The 21,594-nt window shown below is 37.7% G+C and overlaps 1 protein-coding gene across 21 annotated transcripts in view; it reads right to left on the bottom strand.

The window, feature by feature from the left end:
• Nucleotides 1-21,594, bottom strand: part of SOX5 (SRY-box transcription factor 5) — a 651,142-nt gene that overhangs the window by 98,269 nt on the left and 531,279 nt on the right. For 18 of the 21 annotated variants that reach the window (XM_065683868.1, XM_065683903.1, XM_065683877.1 and 15 more), the window contains one exon: nucleotides 6,726-6,849. In XM_065683868.1, the coding sequence (XP_065539940.1) occupies nucleotides 6,726-6,849 (124 nt within the window). The remainder of the gene's footprint in view (nucleotides 1-6,725; nucleotides 6,850-21,594) is intronic. The other 3 variants (XM_065683984.1, XM_065683851.1, XM_065683995.1) reach the window with 1 other exon arrangement.

Below are 21,594 nucleotides of genomic sequence, written 5' to 3'. Positions count from 1 at the left end.
TTGTCCTCAGAGGTTTTCAAGCCCTGACTGAATAAAATCCTGAGTAATGTAGTCTTCTTTCCTAGATGGTCCTGCTCGAAGGAAGAAGTTGGACTACAGGCCTTCTGACATCCCCTCCAACCAGAAAATAACTGTATTATTTCCAGGGTGCCTTTTATACATTGATGGATAGATAGATAGACAGACAGACACAGACCCACCCTTATACACACCTGCTGAATCACAGACTCATAGAATAGCCAGGGTTGGAAAGGACCTTAAGATCATCTAAAGGACTTTAAGACCATCTGAATAAATGACAGTTATTCAAAAGCTCTGAGTACCAAGGAAAGACAATGTATTTCCAGAGAGGTTTGTACATGCTCATGAATTTAAAAATTGGGAATTTTATGTAGTTGCCCAGCTGTGGATAACACTGCCGTAACACTAGACATCTTTTATAGCCTAGAAACTGAATTGAAATGATCTGCCTGTTTTCACAAGACCCCATTATTTTGCTTATCTATTTTGGTTTTATTAGCATTATTGTGAGAAGTCACACATAGATCAGGGGCTATGAGATTTTTTCAGTTAAAAACAGTCCTTAGTTGTGTTGTAATTTTTTGCAGTCTTGATGCCTTCCGTTGCATTTGCAGCATTACAGAAGTGACATTCTCAAGTATGCTAAAAGGCAAAGTTGTTACCAAAAATTCCTCTTTCTTGCTGTTTCTATCCACAATGCTATTACTCTTTTCTTATCCTGGGGGGAACATGAGCGTTTAGTCATATGCTCATTCTTTATCAAGGCATAAACAGTAGCCCTGAAAGATGACTAGCATCTTTATAAAGAAGCTACAGTATGTGGTCCTCACAACACATGGTTCCTATTTTTGTCATTCTGATAAAAGCATAGCAACGTCAATATTTTTTTCTTGTGATTTGGTGATTGTCAATGACCTGTATGTCAGCTGATACAGCTGACACAGTTAAATCAGAAATTAGCACTCAGTTTCTCTAGAAGCCAAACACATGAACACCAAGCACAAGAAAAATTATAAGACAGTCCACATGATACTCGATTAAACAATGAAACATGTGACTGACTGAAAAACAGAGATACATCAGCAAATTTCCCTGAGGAAGTTTATGGTATTTAACTCCTAAACACTAATTTTATTGTACTGTATGAGGAACCAATTAACTGAGAGTTTCATTTTTATCAGGCATCAGACTTATTGTTCAGAATATAGACGAATAGTAAGTTCAGCATACTTTAATTTTACAAGGCTTGGCTTGTTCATCTCACACATTTTTGCTGATTTTAAAAGGTAATTAGATATTTCATCAATAACTCTGTGTGCATTATTTTATTTAGAAGATTTCCAGCAGTAATGAGCTGATATGTAAGACACATACAATGTACCTATTGTATTTTCAGATTTCCCCCCCTAATTGGATATGGTTGAAATAGCGATTAAAGCGCTTTCAGAAAACCTTGTGTTGATGACATCTGACTGGGAACACAATATCATTTGTTACTACAAATTATCCACAGGGGAGAGGAGAAATGGGCAAAGAAAAGCAATCCTTGTTTCCAAATTTTGGCATAAATCCATGAAAATAACATAGGTATCAGCAAATAAAAGACTACGTAGAAGCTTTCCAGAGAATATGTGAATAACCTGGAAAATATATTTGGGCTAAATCTCACTTCCAGAAACACAGACTTGGTAACTATTGTTTTCTGGGTAAAGTAAACAAATTCAATCTCTTGCACACCTCTGTTTAGAAAATGAAGTATGTTGTTCTTCACAGAATCACAGAACAGTTACGGTTGAAAAGGACCTTAAGTTCATCTAGTTCCAACCCCCCTGCCATAGGCAGGGGCACCACACGCTAAACCATGTCACCCAATTCAATAGCTTCAATCATATTGAAAAACCTCAGGACCAACACACCACACCACTGTAAAGTGGCTGATCAACATTTCATTTCCTTTTTAATGTGATCATTAAATGGTTAAAGAAGAGATGGAATGCAGTTTCCAAAATGAATCTTAGCACTGTTAATTGGGGAGGACCCATCTTCTTTATGAAGTTTGGGCTATTCAGTATCTTTTAATGGAAAACTAACTGTAAACAGTGCTGCAATTGTAGAACAGAAGCAGCATGCGGAAGCATTCTGTGCTGGTGCATTCTGATACTTACACTGTAGAAGAATACCACTGTTCTCAGCCTAACTCCTTCTGCCTTTTCTGCAAAGAGGCCCCCAGAAACAGCCCTTTTTGCTTTCGCAAATCTTTCTTTCATTCCCTTTATTAACTCTTATACAGGAGAGACAACCATGCCTTAATATTCCACATACAAATCTGTACATATGTGCATTAATAAAAGGATCACACTACCTACAACTGAAGAGCAGCCTCCTCTGAGGTGGAACTATGCAGTTTTTTAAGGGCACAATACAAAATTTCTTCTCTTCTTCACTTACACTGTTTTTTATACTTTCAAAGCACTTCACAAATATTAATTAGCTCTAAATAAATTCTAATTATTTCTAAGAGTGGCCCTAGCGATCTGTATCATCTGGTGTGAAATCTTACTTCAGTGAAGTCAACAGCAACAGCTCCTCAGACCTCAACAGAGCTGACATTTCACTTGCTATTGCTAAAATGCTGAGAGTCATGTATATTATCTAGCAAGTACCACAAGCGGATCTGAACTAGTAATAGTAGTAGCAAATGACAGGATTAAGGAATGCTGCTGAGAATAAAAGGCGGAGGGTTAAATGACCTGAGCCAATTTGCATAGGCTAAATGTGGGAGAAGCTCTGCCACAGTTTGGGAAATGTAGTAATCAGGCTCTGGTTGGTTTCAACGTCAGCTGAAACGGAAGGCACCCACCCGCTGCTAAAACCAGTTCATATATTTGGGATATCGGGCTTAACTCCTAACATCTACTCATGCCAGAGGTCATCAACTTAATTAACACTCCATTCCAAAACATCAACTCATTATAAAGAGATTTGCATTATACATCTATAAAAATATTACATATTATATATATAATAAAATACATATAAAGAGACTTGCATAAAAATCAAAATACTTAAATCCCAAATAGCACTTAGTGAACGGATAATGAGGTATGTAGCAAATAAGTAGGTAATCAGAATTTTTCTTGCTAATTGTGGACAATATAGTCCATGACATACTGCCAACTTACTTTTCTCATGTGAAAAATACACTCTGGTTGCAAATAATAATATTAAATATTTTACACACCATGCAATTATATCTAGGTGTGGGGGTTAAAAATCAATCATAGATTATGAATCTTTTTCTCAAATAGATATGTAATCCTAATAGAAGTTCCTCCCTCTTTCTCTGCCAACTTTACCACCACACAATATGCCATAGAGAAAAGAGGGGAAGTGTCAACTTGTGTAAATTGTCCCTTATGTAATGCAAACCATCTGTTTTAAAAAAACAAAACAAAATGAAAAAACAAGCCACTCCCAAGCATGATCTGCTATGGAGAAAAAGAAAGAAAAAGAAATTTACTTCATCGAATTGGAAGCCAGAGACCATGACCTGCCATGTTAACTATGGAGAAAATATTTACCCCTGCCCTCCCTGTATTTATCTGATTTTGCAAATTTTTTGAGAAGTATAAGTAGATAATTTCCTCTGCACATATTAGAAACTGATACCGTTGTATTCTTTTGAGCATTTCAGGTGCTTAGAATGTTTCCAATCAAGTAGGAATCCAAACAGAGAACCCTCTTTGTTTTTAGTAACAGACAGAATAGCTCTCACCACAGTGATGCCATCACCGGGACAGAAGGTCCCTGAGCCCCAGCCACTGGAACCTGCCAAAGTGAAGGGGGACAAAGTATCCGTATACTCTTTCCCTGTTCTTCTACTCTTCTTTAGGTGTCTGTCATGACAGGAATCTAAATGGACCCCTGCTATGAACTGTTATGACTATTTTTGTGTTATCTTCAGTCAAATCCTCATAGAAGGAAGTATGTGTAGAGAAAACAGTACTCTTCCTTTCCACAGTCTCTCTCTGGATAAGTCATTAGTCCACTAGAAGCATTGGCTGAGGAGCCCTAGCACATACACTCTCTGAAACCACTAGAAGACATACATTTGCTGTTGCTCTAACACAGACAGGTGAATCAGAAAGCTCTGAATAAGTTAGATTGGTTTAATTATCTAAGCTGAATTAAAGAAAAACAGCAGTATAACTAGGTACTCATTTAACTCATCATTTTTTCTCTTTCACTGACCTCATGACTTGATCACTGACTTGATCACACATTCCCTTCCAGCTGCAGCTGTGCTGGCTGAAGAGGCCACCATCTCCAACCAAAGCCCGCTGCCAAAAGTTACCACTGTGACCAAGCTGCTTGTTTAATCACTTCCCAACATGTTTCCATTAAAATGAGCCAGTTCAGTTTAAGCAATTTTAACACAAAGTCCTTGCTATCTCAGCCTGGACAGAAGCAAGTTAGGGAGAGCTTAATCAAAATCTTGGCCAGCATGTCAGAAGCTAGAGGCACAGTGATGAGCAACTGAACAGTTCTCTCTACAGCTACTTGGCATTCAGACAGAAGGTGGCAAGTAACCCACTCATCAGGTGTGACCAATAGCACAAATGACTAGAGATCTAGTTATCTATTGCAGTGCTATGCTGGCAGCCACTTAAGCTGCCACAAGCATAGATAACGGTACTAAAGTTTACAATACAAACATTTGCTAAATATCCCTGAGACTTAGATCCTAGTGCCTTTGTCACTCTTCAGTGAAGACTTAGTCTCCTAAATCACTCAGGTGCTTTAGAAAATTTTATCCAAAGCTCTAGTTTACAGTCTACCACATCTTTGCCAAGCAGACTGATACACAGAAGGGCAAGCAGAAAACTGGGAGAAATACGTTTTAATGGTCAGTCAAAAATATTACTTGATGTGAACATGTTATAGTTTTAAGGCAGCTATATCTTTCATTGCTACAAGCTTTCTAGGTGTAGCTAAATCTGTATATGTTTTTTTGTTTATACTAAATTGTGAGTGAAAAGAAAAAATCCTTTGGACTACTTATCACTTTTCCTCAGCTTCTCAGTTAAATTCAGTCAAACATGCCAGGGAATCACCAAACACAGAGCTGTCCTTTTCCACTGTCTTCTGCTCAGCCCTAGACCTTGTCATGCTGTTGATCCCAAGCCTTACTGTGAGGAGCAGCAGGAACTTTACCCTCTTTCATTTTCAAGGTTACACAAACACGCAAGGTCATATATACTTCATGGATGTGAGGAACTACAGGCCTGTCTTACAGTTAATGTAAAAGCAGCAAAAAGAAGGGAAAAAAACAACCTCAACTCCTTCTATCCAAACCAGACTTCAGTAACATGGAACTAATTTCATATGCCAGATACATCTAACAGGGTGCTTTCCTGACCTTTTCCAGGCCTACAGTTATGGTAGCATTCATATTCAGTGTGGCTTTCAGTTAAACATTCTGTAATGTGAATCACTACTTCTCCCATTTGAAGGAAACTGAGTGTGAAATTACTGGAAGAACTGAATGAGCCTATGCTTTGGCACTGCAGCTGCTGGGGGATGTTAGGTGTTTTGAAGACTAATTTTCAGCAGTGGTGCCAGTCTATAAAATATTAGGAAAAGGGATCAATGGCCAAAGAAACTCAAGTTTGCATTCAAGTAGTTTATGTACAATGTTACGGAAACTGAAAGAAATCTGAAATCATAGGTTAAGCCAGTTTAACTAAGGGAATCTTTTCATGTTCTAATTTTATGAAACTGCTACAGCAGCAAGTGCTTAGTACCTCAAGAAACCTGATGAATTCATGAGTTAGTCAACAGTACAGATGGATACATGGACATGGACATAATAAAGCTAAACATCCATGCTAGAGACAGAGAAAAGTAGAATAAGTGAGTCCTAAATAACTCAGTTTACAACGGATGTCAGAAGAGTTATGCAAGCACAAATGCATGAAAACAAGACTATGGAATTCATGATCTAGCAAAGTCTATTCATGGAAATAGAGTTCCTTGTTTATTCCTTAACTTGCATTTATTATCATCCTGATGACAGGAACATTAAATCCTATAGAAGGGTTAAATAAAATTTAAAAAAATCTGGGGAATGTAGAGAACAATATAAATCTTTCAAAGATAAAAAAAGTAGATGTTATATTTTTTAGTGTTACGCTCTTATAAATATAGTTTGTGTTAGTCCATCAAACTGAAAGGCATATGCTATCTTTGATCTCTGTGCAGAACCCCGTTGAGATTAATGTGAGTTTTGTGTGAAGAAAGAGACGAGAATAGGCCCACAGTTCACAAATAGTAAGCAGGCTGCTTCAGGAAAAAAACACGCTTTTTCTTACAACAGTGTTGAAATTTATTGGGAAGTTTCAAATAGCTTCTTTTCTGACGTATATACGTATGTGTGGTCATGAGCATGTTCACTTGTCAAAAAGATCTGTCAGAAAGAAGGTGCACAAATCTACTTGTTGTGTGAAATGTTTTGATGTTACTTTGAAACACGTACTTTATCTCTGACAATCTTGTCTCATACAATAATGACTAATCCTCTATTTTACAGCTATCTGTGTAAGTTAATGGTGTTGTCCGCTGGGCTAGAGGTTATATCTTTAAATAGATGGGCATGAAATTGTACCCTATACCCACTTCCAGCTAAAAAAATCTACAGGACTTACTGCATCCCGCTTTGTAGCTGAAACCAGGAGGAAGAAGAAATCCTTGCTGTGCAGCTGCTGCTAGGGTTCGTTGGTCTGGAGGGAATACGGGAATCATTAATGGAGGCAGCTGACCCTGGACCTGCTGAACAGGAGAGGGAAAATCAAACACAGAATTTTTTTCTGGAGGAAAATGCCTGCTTACATGCTTTCTCTTACTTCTGAGCTGAGAGGTTAGGTTTGAATATGATCCTCCCCAATGCAGTGTTCCAGTAGCATCAACTGTCCAAACTCTAGATTCTAAATACCAAAGCACTTCATATGAATTACATTAGCCCAAAATAAATCAAAATATGCCACTAATGCATATCCCAATTAATTATTTCCCCTGTGAGTCCATAATGCCTCACTTCTCTTTGACTGCAGGGTGGCTTTTTCTTCTCTTTCATTGCACTGTGTAACAGTGTATCTGTCTCAGACAGTAGCTTTCACCCTGACTGAGCCCAAATACAAAGATCCACACACACAGAAGTACACGTGCGTAAGTACTGTACAGCACAGTCGGTACTATTTTTCTACCCATATGCATGCGCTTACTTGTACATGTAAAAAGAGAAGTCTCTGAGATGGTAAGAAAAAGGCTGAGACACTTTATTCACAAGTAAAACACAGCTATGTCTGAAGTGTTAGCTGTTCAACTTTGCACAGCAACTGTACACAACCATGCAAGTCAGGAAATGGAAAATATTACATTGTAAGTGGATACTGCAGGGGACTTAAGACATGCAGGAATTAGTCATCAAAACTGGAAGTTGGCCATGGCACAATGTCTAATACTATTGCTTTTACCCAGTTCTGTCAGCGTTTTAATTGCCAGCAATGGACATCGTCTTTGTATTTCACGCAGATGAGAAAAAGAAAGTTGGCTAGATTAAAATGTTAAATAGATAGTTTAAATAAAAAGAAAACACAACACTGTACTGACCATATCAATCAATGAAGGGAGACTGACTCAGTTTTTAAGAGAGGTCATCTAGATTTTTAATGTCACTGTAAAGCTCAGGCGTCAGAGGCAGTGTTACCAAAGACTAAAATTCAGTTTGTGCTCTGTAGCTTTAATGAACATGAAGAATTAAGGTGTTGATAGACAACCTTTTTTTTTTTTTTTTTTTGCCAGAGGTGTAAGAAGGTATTGCTCCCTTTATCATTGCCTGCATCGCAGAACTGGCAAAAGAGAACCTGTGCCACCTCCTTGGCTGCCACAGTTCAGACCACAGCATCTTTAATCTCCTGAAGATCCAGCAGATGTCTTGATTCACCCAACACTGTTACAGAGCAGAAGAGTGATAAGAAATATGTGATGGTAACCTCTTAACTTATGCCAGGACCTGTCAACACCTGTGTGAATGCTGACTGCAGCCCTGTTGCTGGAAATTCTTACAGTGGAAAATTAAGACTGGGACTGAAGCTAGAGTAGATGTAGCTCCATTCACTGAAATAACTCGATCCATTTGTTACTTCAGTATTCTCCTTTCTATTTTGATCCTGTTAACAAGAAGACATACGTACTTTTAATTGAATCGCTGGAGAAAAAAGAACATGTAAAATGTGATCTGTTCTCTATCCCCACTCTGTCACCCTAGAACTGCCCAATGTTTGCTTTTTCTTCATGTGTTTGTTGTGGTTTTTTTTTTTTTGTTGGGTTTTTTTGTTTGTTTGTTTGTTTGTTTGCTGGGTTTTTTTTTTATTTAGGGTTTTTTTTTTTAAGACAAAGACAAAGTAACTGTATTCTTTCAGAACAAAAATGAACAGCCGTGTGGAATTTTTGCATAGTACTCTTCTTCGGCAAAAAGCCACAGAACTTTTTTTTTTAAATGGTTTCCAAGGATGAAAGTGACTTTGCCAAGCAAAGAAGCTTCAAAACAGGACTCAAAAACACTAATAGAAAGACAGATGGTTCTACTAAGAGCTTTGCTGCCAAAAAAAACGTTAAAAAAAAAAAGTGAAAAAAATGGAGTGATGTTATTGAAGCTGACTGCAAAGTTCTCTGATGACTGCAAATACTCTTGTCCCACTGCAAGTGTTAACTCTGCCTCCAGGGCTAATATAACTAAAGCACCACACACACACAAATTGTCATTGCCAAGCCCACAATGTAGCACAAGTCTGCACTTGATTCCAAGTGACTGCCAAATACACGAGCAAAACACCACACTGAAAAATTCCCATTTAGGAAAACATTTACCAGGAAAATGCCCTTTCTTCTTAACTCTGACTGTTGCATTTCATTTTTGAAAATCACTGCTTCTCTTTATCTCCCCAAGGGGCCTTATACCCACTAATTTCAAATGACACAACCCTGGTCACGTTAAGGAGGTAAGAACTATAGAGTGATGAGGATGGTTTGCATGGATACAGAAATAACGCAGTCAAAACAATGTGATTTTCATTCCAGGATGGAATGTATGTAGCACCAGTCAAACAGCTACACTTCATTTTCTCCCAAATACAAATAAGTGCAAACATTAGTTTATTTTAATCCGATAACCTGACACAATACAATGCAAATTATGGACTCTTCATTTTTATGGCTCATTTAACTACTATATCTTAACTTTCATTATGTTTATTATTATTACCTAGAATTGCTAGGATACAACTGTTTCCAGTGGCACAGAATGCAGGTCCTCTTTCTGAGTTTTACATGAAGGGTTTTTTTCCTCTTTTTTCCCCTTTATTTTTTAATCTATTACTATGTAAGTTACACCTCTCACAAATGTTTTATGCTGTATAATTTACATACCTTCCAATGTTTTCTTAACAGTAACTTCTTGATACTGAATTCCTAATTTGAACATAACGGACTGCAATTCAGAGCTACTTTTTCAGATCCTTCAATTTGTTGTGCTAATGGACGTAGATGTGTCCATAGAAAGAAATGCATCTTTAACAATCTAAAAATGCATATAGCTGTCAAGATTCTCCACTTGCCACTCTCCCTGCACGATTACCTTCTTTTAGTTGTAATTTCCTAAAGGTGAAAATTGTAGCTTAAAACCTCACAGAATTCCCAATGGAATTAATGGGCTATAGTTCCGCCTTGTAACTTCTTACCCACTTTATAATGTTAGTCTGGATGGTACAGATACAATCTTCCAAGGGCCTGTTTTTTCACTACACATACTATTGCCACGATGTCAACAGACCACACGGTTCCTTCATCTTTCTTTTAATTTGAATGCTGGCACCACATACAGATTAACCAGAAGTATTCTTGCGCTGTATGACAAACTGCAGCAGCATGGTATGCACAAAAAAGGCATACGACATACATAAACCAGCAAAGACACAAAGTGAATGTCATGAGAGCCATAATAGTCTATACAACCAATTCACTAGGTAAGAAATGCATACTTCCATTCACATACCTCTGAAAAGTAATCTGGGGCAAGAGGGAAGCCTTACACGGAATCAAAGACATAAGCCCTTAGCATTTAGTTTATGAGAAACAACTCCCCTTAAGGAAGCAGATACACAAGAGTTCGAACAGTCCAAGAAAGTAAAGGTTCCCTAATACATAATGAGGACAGTAAGTCACTTTCTGTAATGGAAGAAATTGCAACCAAATTTAATCTAGAGTCCAAACCAAAATCTGTGACCCTTCATACTTGGCACTGAAAATCCATAAAGGACATAAGCCTTCAAGAATTTACCAAGATAAAAAGACAATATGAGTACATGACAAACAACTAATCTACTGTCCAAGTGGGAAACTGAGGCATCCAGAGTTGCCCATAAAGATTTTCAATTTTAGGAAGTGCCTCACTATATCTTTATTTTTTTCACTGCCTTTGAAAAATCTGCCCCTAGATGACTTATCCTTATCAAAAGAAAATTTGTTAGTAAATTTGGAACCGATTCAAGTTGCTAAAGCCTGGGCCAGCATCTTCACAAATCTGTGCATGTCCTTTATGACTTAACCATAACAAATCCAACTGCACAAAGATGTGCATTCAGCGTAGTCACAGCTAGATTCCCAGCATTTCCAGCTTCATTATAATTGTAGTACATCCGCCTAAATTCTGGTCTCCTACCTACTTTTAGGAACATACTATGGTTTCCACAGCTACCTAAGCACTAGCAGTATGTTTTTTGCAGTTACCCCTACTGTTTGCTACTAGCTCCTGCTGTGACATATAAATTTAGATTGCAAACACTTCACAACTACAGTTCTACTCTTATTTTCTGTGAAATGTCACGTGAGCTTTGGGTCACTATATAAATAAAGACAAAACAGTTTAAGGCTGCAGAGTTAGGAACTACCAGAATCAGGGTAACATATGTGACCTTATTTTGGTCCTTTATGCCCATGCATCCTGACAGAGTCTTTAATTAAAAGTTCACATGATTCTTGCTTAAGCTAGCAGGCTTGTAGTATTTCTCAGGTAACATAAACCCATGCTTTCAACAAACCTAAGCCCCTAACATAGCAGCTGCTATCAGTTTTATTTATTTTCTCTTTATACACTTCCACCAATTTCATTTCTGTAGTTGCTCATTACATGTTTACTAGCATAAACTTTTATGTAAGTTTTCCTCTCTCCAAGGTAAGTAACTAAATACGTTTCCCAGCATCCATATATACCACTTTCCACTGAGGGGTGAATACTGCTCTTCCACCCACCTCTAGTTCTTCAGAAGCAATTCTATCCCCTTCAGTGAGACTGGTGACAGTAACAAATTACTCAGTGTGAATAAGAATGGCTGCTAAAAGCAACACTCCCTTCTCTACAAACTGACAAAACTCTGAGCAGTACTTTACTCTTGAACTCTTTAGAAGATGCCCTTCAAGAGCTGTATGCACATCCTTGCTGAAATGATCTCTTACATGGCTTCTTCACGTAGAAGTGTGGCTAATTTTTATTTTCATTTGAGTTATTCTCAGCTGCCTCAAAGAAGTTCAGATTTCACATTCTGAGAATAGTGGATGCACACAAATGATTCTATCAACTTCAAACTGTTGTATGAATATCTTCTTGCCTGTAACTTGTTTATCAGTTAAGCATCTCTTCTACTGCATATGAAAGAATGTAATGTACATTTAACATGCAATAACATAAATCTGTCCTTCAAAAATGACATGTTTAATTGCATCAGACCCCCTTCCTCCAGAAACATTTGGCTCATGGTGGCACACTATGCTGAAGGACTGGATTCTTTAATTAGCATATGTGTTGGCCATCTCTTTCTCTCTCCTGCACCGCCCCCCCCCCCCCCCCCCCCATCTATCTTAAGGGAAATAAAAATATATGTCCTCATATAACTACAATCTGCTATTTTCCCTTACAGTGAGGTTTAAAATAAGAAAATGTCGTTCTCATTTTCTTCCCTACATCAGTTCCCTAAATTGACATAAGTGTGTCCTAAATCTATATGTAAGGGAGCCCCACCTATCTCAGTAATGCAATGATCACTCTCCTCCTGAATCAGAGGTAGTTTTTAATGGGGTGCTGAGTGAGCACTTAAGAAACAAAAGAGAAGGTGGATGCCAAGAAGCAGAGATGTAGAGAGGAACACACGGATGAGACAGACAGCAGACCCATTCCATACTATGCTCTGACCTAACTTTGCTTTTACTACTGAGAAGCTCACTCCCTTGCCAGACATATTGGTAAATGGGATCCTGGCAAAGGATTTTGTGAAGGCTTTTTCTTCCTCACCTCTACCTGAAGATTCTTCTACAGTGGATGATTTTGGCCCCAAATATTATTCTTCCCTTTGCTGCACTGGAGGCTTGTACAATTCATACCAGTACTTACCAATATTTATCCTGTATGAACACTTCAGCTCAAACAATAGTAGTGTTTGTAAACAGTGATAACAATTGTAGAAAGCATGCTGTATAGCAGCAATCTTTAAGAACAATAAAAAAGGCTATTTAGGGAGACACCCTCATCCCCTACCCTCTCCATTACAATTCCACTAGCATAGGAGAGTTCTACTAGGAGTAACAGCCTGAAAAAAAATATTGGTTTGATGGAATATGGAGATAATCCTTAACAGCTAATAGCTGGCATGTATGCAACTTGGCTCATGGAAAACATAAGCAAAAAACTTTCAGGGAAACTGAAATGCACCTCAGGTAATTACATAAACATTTTTCATTTTAAAAAACCCAAGGTTTTTCAGGCTGGAAATTTTCTTTCCTTGCTCAGTCCTGCAAGAGAATCCAGGAGTCATTACCAGCACTGATCTCAAATTCATCTCATCATGAAGTTTGTAAGTACTACCAAATGAACACATGCTTAGCCTTTTTAACTAAAGTGGAGAGAAGTGCCTTCAACTGCCAAATAATACAGACACTAGCTATTCCCATGTTGACAACTTGCTTACAAAGACTTCCCTCCTCCATTTCATACTACAGAAGATAATGCACTGGTGAGAGACAAACACCTCCAGCAGCGCTTTGAAGGAAGGACATAAGCCTAAAGGACCTTTTGCATTAAGCAACATCTCTCGAGTACTTCTAAAGGTAAGAAAAACCAAAACAGTATTACTTGTCCATTTATGTAACTAAAATAAAGCACTTTAAAACACTTTTTTATATATATTTATATGATATAGAAAAAGCATACAGAGGAGGGAAAAGCAGTAAGATTACTTCTTCTCATTTGGGATGATGTGTAACAAGACACATTCATGCTTGTGCCACTTAGCATTTAAGTTACATACATGGCAATTTTGCCACAAAGGCATTTGAACAAATAGCTGAACTGGAAAGCAAGAGACTGCCTGAAATAAAAAGAACATAAACTGGAATTCATTCCAATATGCAGCTGGTTTAAGTCAAGAGCTCATGCAAGAATAGCTGTCCCAGACTACACAACACCCCAGTGTGGGGAGTCCTCTGGCAAAACCAGGACTTTCAAAGCAAGCTACTGTGATTCAGGTAAGATCTACACTGGAAAACTGAAGTGCACCCTCAAAAGAGCCTTTTCTAATCCAAGCTTAAGAGCAACACTCAAAATTATTTGTTGTTACCTTTTTATAGAAGAAAAAGATCTACTGTTTTGTTGATTGAGCCGTTTGTTTTATGAAGAGGATAAAGCTAGCAGAGGACACAAAACTGACATCTGAGGTATGCTGACCAGTGTTTGGGCCAAACTGACTTATTTCACCATACTTAATATTCACACAAATACTATGATTCTCATGCCATAGCTTCCAAACACCTAGGTGCCCTGTTTAAATGTTAGTACCCTTCCTAGAAGAATAAGCCAGGACTATAATGGAAGCCTGCTACAAACTTGTGTCTGTCAAAACTGCTGAGTGACATGGTATATTGTCCCTTATTTGCTTTTTGCTGGCTAATAGCAAGATGCTCCTAAATGAAACTGTCACATAGAAAAGTTAATCTGCAAAGTCACTCCCTTAAAACTGGAAAATCTGTGAACTTACATTAATGGCTGACGCTACCTCACAGTGTTATGACGGAGCACACGATTTCGAGATGCTTGGTTAATGCTTTTCCCAGTGAGGTCTGGACCAGTGCTGATTGCTCTAGCAGTAAGCTATTCAGCAAAACATTTGTCAGTGAAAAGAAAACAGGTGTGAGATTTCCTGATGTGTTTTAAAAGACACCATATAGGGTAATTTCTTGAGTTGCACATACATACTGTCTTCTACTGTTAGCTGATCTATTATATATTGGTTTAGTTATTATGATTATAATGAACTATGGGGGGGGGGAGGGTTTGTACATGCCATAAAGAATCAGAGAAAATAAGTATATTTCCCTTGTCATTGTTCATATCACCTTTCCAGAAGTCACCTGTATACTATTTACTTCTGATTTTCCACATTCTTTTTGAGGAAACTGAACTGGCTGGGGTTTGTGCCTGTGTGTTAACAAAGAACTCTTCTTTTTCCGTCACTTCTTTGGTATACCCAATGTTCACATTTTACCAGACCAAAAGTGTAACAGTATCACAGACTACTTTCAAAAGTGCTCTAGAAAGAAGGTCCGGTATTAACTACTGCTGCAGAAGAAGCAGTGAAGAGCAAATACGACAGTTCCTATCAGCTCTGTGTTAAATAAGGGCTGTTTCTATTTGAGGATATTAGAAACAGAGTGACAAGTGTAACAGCCAAAAGAGGTGTGCAATCTACAGGACTTTTCCTGGAAGAGTACAGAGGTTTTTTTACATATATACAAGGTTGTCTCTGAAAATCTTATTATTAATCAATGGGTAGACTATAAGAAGAAGTAGGAATTGGAAGCAAGGCCCACCACTAGTGTGAGATATAGGGAGGCAGGGAATCATCCTAAAAAAGTGACTTCAGAACTTCTGTGAATGCTCGAAGTCAACAGATTGATGCAAGGAAATAAATTGTAGTATCACACGTCACCACAGGCAGCAAGTCTGGCTTCTTTTTGACTGATGAATTCTGTGATCTAGGAGAAATGTTCCACCTTTCTATCTCTTCAGTCCTTTTGAGGTGCCTTTGGGCTCACCCAGGCACTTACATACTCTTGTGAATGTTTTCATGCAAGGATGCAAACAGGATTATCAAATGCTTGGCTACAAACCTGCCCAAGATGGTTTTCAGGTTGAGAATGCAGCTTAGGTGAAGAAATGTATTTATTTTAATCGTGGTTCCTCTGCCTATGTAGACTGAAGTGATGCAGCTTTGGGGATATGAATCTACTCACTGAAGATTTCTTTAGTGCATTTGCCCCAAAAGATCAAGAAATGGGTGGCAAAAGCAAGGCTGACTGGTATTTTTTGTGCCTTAACACAGAGGTATCTGTGTTAAGGCAAGCAGCTACAACTCCCCCTTTACTCACTGTTGATTTTTCTATAACTCATTCAAACACTAGGAACTAACCACTTTGATGTATAAATTGCAGCAAAATTTTTCCTGTCTACTGTTACAAAAAGAGAAGTTTGTAACCTCTGAAACAGGGAGAACAGTTCCAATATGGAAACCATTGCATTTAAGATGGTGTATAAATAAAGTGGCATGAGCTCATTTTAGACAGGATGGTAAAGTCCAAATTCATTAATAGATCAATACCTAAGGCCTAAACTACTAATATGGACTGTCTTCTTTAAGAGACCTTTTATTTTACTAAGGATGCCAAGGCACTCCTGGAGAAAAACTGTGGATCAAGAGTAGTACACACTTCATTGTTCAAACCCTGCTTGATGAAATGAGGGACCATAAAGTAAGAGAAGACGAAATATGAAGGAAGAGGATATGCTGTGGTACTTCAGTGGAAAGTAAAATGATTGCAAAGTAAGCCCATCTCTCATCCTGGTCTTTCTTCATCCCCACCATGGTAGGCATGGTAGGTAGCAGTAAGGGGAAGTGAGAGTTCCCTAAAGCTTTCCTCTGTCCTTGAAACGATACCTCCCCCTCTAACACTGCTGCACTGCTGTATCGTCGCAATCTGGCCTTCTATTTCAACTCTTCCACCAGCACTCACTATGAGCCACCCATGACACATTGCTTGTAAAGATTCTGTACATAATTACAGTAAAATATTTAAGTCTCATCAACTAATATGAAACCATTCTTTCATAACCCTTAACATGGAAATCTTGCTTACTAAAATTAGTTGACACAGAAGTCAAGGAGATCATCAGAATTTTGCCTTGTAATAACTATTTCTTGGTTTGGTTTGGGGTTTTCTTTGTGCCAATTCCTTTAATAGGATTTAAGGTAATATTACTATACGCAGAGGAAGGGGTATTCTTTTGAACAAAACCCTAAGGTTTCGAGATGTTTTTTTCACTCTATCTCTTTGACAAACGGATTATAATTAATTAAAACAAACACAACAATTTTAATGTGTAGGCGGTGGGCAACAAACAGGGGTTATTTAATATCATGTAGTGGGAAGAAATTAAAAATCCATTCAGCTGCTGAACAGTGCAATGCTATAAAAAATGAAAGTCTTATAAAAGTAATCCAATTAAAATTATACTATGTATAGGAATCTATCTCAGAAGAGAGAGAAAAGATAGACATACAGGAGTCAGAAAAATATCACAGTAAAAGTCTGTATCTCCTCTTGCTTTTTTTAAATTGAAATGTGGAGGGATACAATTAATAAAACCATAAACAATTTAATATAGAGAAAGAAACATTTTTCACGGTGTGATCAGTGCAGACTTTGGCAGAATTGGGTCTGCTCAGAAAATCTTAAGACTTAAATCCACTGATTAGACTCTCTGAATGCCTCCTCTTTCTCCCAACTTTATAATTATCACACCAGATACATGTTCAGTATGTCTTGTCTCCAGTGACATCAGTTTCAGAGCACTAGTTGCTACAACAATTCAACGTAATTCTTTCCTGTAGACAGTATTATTATTATTATTTTCTACTGAGTTTTATTGCTTTCTACATTATCTTAAAAACCTCTGCACTTAAACATGATGGACAAATGGCCAGGAAAACTAAGACCAAATGTTAGTAGAAACCTCTGTGGAAAACACACTTCTAGTATTAGATAGCCTCTAATTACTGCTCAGGGAAATGCACAATAAAGACCTCTTTTCAATCTTTCAGCTGTTCAGACTTGTTTCTGACTGTCCCTTTTGCCAGTGGAATTGTTTCTCAATAGAGTTCAGTTTTACCATCACAAGTTCAGTTTTAAAAATGAAATGGATTCAAGTTGCAGAAAAAAAGACTATTTAAATAGATACATAGCTATTCTTCCATTCATGTCCTGATGTTTTTTTTTCCCTTGCTACCAAAATCCTCATACAAAAATGTTTTTCACAGGTTTTGTCTGGGAACATTTTTTTAATAGGACTGAAGACAGTCTCTCATTTTGCGCCTACAATTTGGTGACAGCAATACAGTTGAAGCACAATTAACTGTTGATACAGTGAAAAAGTTTAGACATCTCATCATCTGATTTCTGTGTACAGCCAGGTAGCAGCTATCCAAATCCTGCACTTTGTTACTGCACTGAATTGCAGGCACACAACTTTTGATGGCCTTAAACATTTTGTCTTTATTTTTTAATTTACTGCCTCCTTCAGTTCTTGTCTCCTCCTCCTTTATTATTTAAAATATGAGGAAAAACAACAAAAGAGAAAAAAAAAATGCAGACTAAATGTAATTGTTTCTTTGATGCTTCCAGATATGGACCATGCAATGGAGAAGAAAATGGTCTACTTCACAAGAAAACACCTACCATAGATCAGTTTTTAATTTTACTGGTGGATTACGGCAATCAGCTAAATATTTGATGTGTGCCTTGCATGTATATTGCTCTTTGAATCGGTTTGGCCCAAGATTTAGTTAGGTGTAGCAGTCCTACGTACCTTATACCTCCCAGGTAACATCTGATTGGTATGCAGTCAGGCAAAATATAACAGCGTTCACAAAGCAGAATACACGCATAATATATGAAGTGCACGATCTCACAAGAGGGGGAAAACTACAACATAATGAAAATGAATAATCTTGGGGTATTTTCTTCCTAGTCTGAAGTAGTTCTTGAATGTACAATTTTATTTTTTTCTGGCTTGACTGCCTTTAAATATACACATACCATACTCCCAATTCAATTTTTTAGCCACTATAGGTATTAGAGGACAATTTACATGTGATTTGCATTTTTTTTTCTGTGCCTGTGGTTTTGGTAAGTCTTCCAAACCTAATGACTGCTCTTTTGGCCAGCAACATAAATGCTGTAATCACACAATTATTGTGCTGGGAACAGTTTAATTCAGCATTTTGTTCTCAACCACAGAACAATTACTCAACAATTTTGGTTAACCATACTAGCTCACTGCCTGGAAAAGAAGCAGAATATTTACAAGATCTATTGTCTTACATAAAGGCAGTCAGTAGATTCTTATCTATTACAGCTTTTCAGCATCTCTTTCCTCTTTGGGGTACTTCCACATACTCCCAGTTAATGAAAATAAATGACTAGCAGCACACTGGATTAGCTTATTCATCTCTATCTGTTGAATGCTTTTAATTGCGCATTTGCATACTAAATAGCAAGGTAGATGTGATGTGTCTGAGAGAGAGGGATATAACAGAGCACTGTAAAAAGCTCTGAAAATACTACAGTGATATTATCCATCTACTCTATGCTAAGCATAACCCATGGTCATTTAGGATTCATTCTTAAGTTCTGCTCCTCAGCCACTCATTTCTCTTTAGCAGTAAAAGGAATCTTCTGATAAATTGATTTATTCCTATTTATACAGAATTTACTCCTGTTTATACGGAAACACTGGTGGGCATACACTACTCCTGATGTCTCTTAAAGCACCATTTAAGACAGAGAACAAAGTTTAAATCCAGAACATGGTCTCTGGGGTTGGATGCTTGGTGCAACTGAAAATCAGGGCCTTACTAATGTAAAACAGCAATTTTATTTTATGCTAGTATGGGACAGGCCCAGCCCCAGTGTAATGGTGGGAACTGATGAGGTTCATGGCTCTCACCATATCAATGAGTTTGGCTGAAGGGAGAGCTAGAAAGGGCCTTATTTGAAACCCCTGATATTTCTGCCAGATAAACAATTTTGCAAATGTTCGTTGGAAGTGGGTGTTTTATTTTCGGGGTTTTTTTGTTTTGTTTTTTCTTTTTTTTTTATTTAGGCACTAACACTTAGCACACTTTGTGTTGGAGACCAATTAAGTGAATGAAAGTTCTGACTGCAGAATCTATTTGCTAAGAATAGATTTAAGCTAGTTAACTAAGTATCAGGATCCTTACATATTTTCTGCTCCAAAATTCAGTTCTGGAAGCATTTTACCTAAGCAAATACAAACATTTTAGTAATTCCTTTTCCACTTTTGTTTTTATTTCATCTTGCCAGTCACAAGAAATATTTTCATTCAGAGCTGTGAATCTGAAAAGTACAACTCTGGCAATGCTGCTGAACAAGTGAAATCAAACTAATTAAACAAAGCTGACTCAGTAAACTTAGGTTGATAGTAAGAGAGATCAAAAAGGAAACTACCAGTAAACATGATGAAAACATAAAGTAATATTTGGGGAGTTTTAAATGCCTTTAGGTTTTAAGCAGTATTTAGCTCAGAAAAGGGACTTAGTATTAATCAGTATTTTCCTGAGGGCAAAATTTGACCTGTAGAAACTTTGTGTTGAGTCCTTGCTCTGCTAAAGCCAATACAAATTGACCTCAATGGTACTTGGCAGAAAGCACTTAATTAAAAAAAATAGCTTTAATTAAAAAACCAAACCACAAGGCATCAGTGGAGCAGAACACAAGCTCAAATGTCATTGTCAGGACACAGAGTAATGACACTTCTTCTTTTGCTCCATTTATGAAATGAACAGTATGTCTCTTTTTCCTTGAAGTCCAGTTTCAGCAGATGTGGAGACACGCCTTGTCCCTCCTGAGATGTAGGAGACACAATGTGAATTTCATTAAGGAAACAGAAGTCCCAATCCAGTTCTTTCCATTTCTTAGGCAACTGTTAAGCTGCCACCAGGTTATTGCACATAAAAGAAAAAGGAAGGACTATCCCTTCTTTAACTGCTGCATATTGGAAAGTAAGCAGCTATATTTTACAATCCTCACTGTGCTTTGCTCACCATGGCTTGGTGGTTGTCTTTTAGGTGATGCCAATGTTGCTCAGCCTTGTTTCTGAATCGTGATGACCCTTAGGCAGAAGCTAAGCATTTAGGTGTTCAGACCAGAGCAGTTTCAGGGCATGCACAGAAGGTGAAATACCTAAAACTCTCAGACCACATCAGCAGGTGCTATGGATGCTTAGATACTCCCAAAGCTTCAGATCTCATATTTGAATCAAGACTCTTAAGGGGGGTCTGTCTAAACAATGGCAGGACAGGATGTGCATATTATCTTTCAATGTGACCCTAAGACATCCAGATAAGAATTCTACAGAAAACAACTTTACCAAACAATGTTGCAACTACATTAGCAGTCCTAATACTGTTCTCATATTCTTTGCAGACAAGGAAATAAAGACAGCAGTGCTATACAACAATATGTTGCTTGTATACGTGCATGGACATCATTAATGAAAAACAGCTGCATTCCTGCAGCCAAATGGTTTTGAATAAAACAATCATGGGGCTCCTTGGCACCTAAAGGAATGATTTAGGACATAAATTGCTGGCTTATGGAGTGGCCTTGAGACCTGTTATGTTTATACAAGCACATTAGTAACACTTTAACATCCCGTAAGAAATCAGTAACTACAAATACCTCTAACATGTGGTAAGGCAAATGAAAACCCATCTAAAGTCTTTGGGTACAATACCTTTCTCCAAAAAGAAAAGGATTATTTTAACAGTTCAAACCCAAAATATTTTGCCAGCACGTTTGTTCATTAAAATGGGATCCATTCTGAACACATCAGGTCCCTTTAAGAGTAAAAGTCAGAGCTGTGTGCTCCAAGCCTTTTCATCAAGATGATTCATTCATTCATGGGAAGCATGGATTGTATGGCTGGCTTACGGTAGCGCTCTAAATTAGTACTCACACAATGGAGAGCTTATACAATTGCAGCAGTCCATATCCAGTAAAACTGCCTTAGTGCCTTGAATAATGGGCCTTGCTAAGTCTCTAACAGTTCTGTAAGAACCTCTAAACAGCTGCACACAACACATGACCTGTGCCATCTTTACAATGCCTGCTAACCATGAAAGCAAGCTTTGGGAACTATTTCCTCTGCACCCTCACCATTGGACAGCACCAATTCTTTTGCTTTTTAGAGAACAAGGGGGTTTTATTTTTTCCTCCTGTTTCTTTCTTCTTTTTTTTTCTTTTCCTTTCCAATCAGCTCTCCACTGATCATCCTTCACACTTTAGCCTCTGCCCCAGAATACTCTGGACAATAGTACTGATTCCATCTGTGCT

The sequence above is a fragment of the Lathamus discolor genome, chromosome 1 (genome assembly GCF_037157495.1).
Source record: "Lathamus discolor isolate bLatDis1 chromosome 1, bLatDis1.hap1, whole genome shotgun sequence".
In the NCBI taxonomy this organism is placed as follows: domain Eukaryota; kingdom Metazoa; phylum Chordata; class Aves; order Psittaciformes; family Psittacidae; genus Lathamus; species Lathamus discolor.
This window is presented reverse-complemented; position numbering and strand designations above follow the sequence as displayed.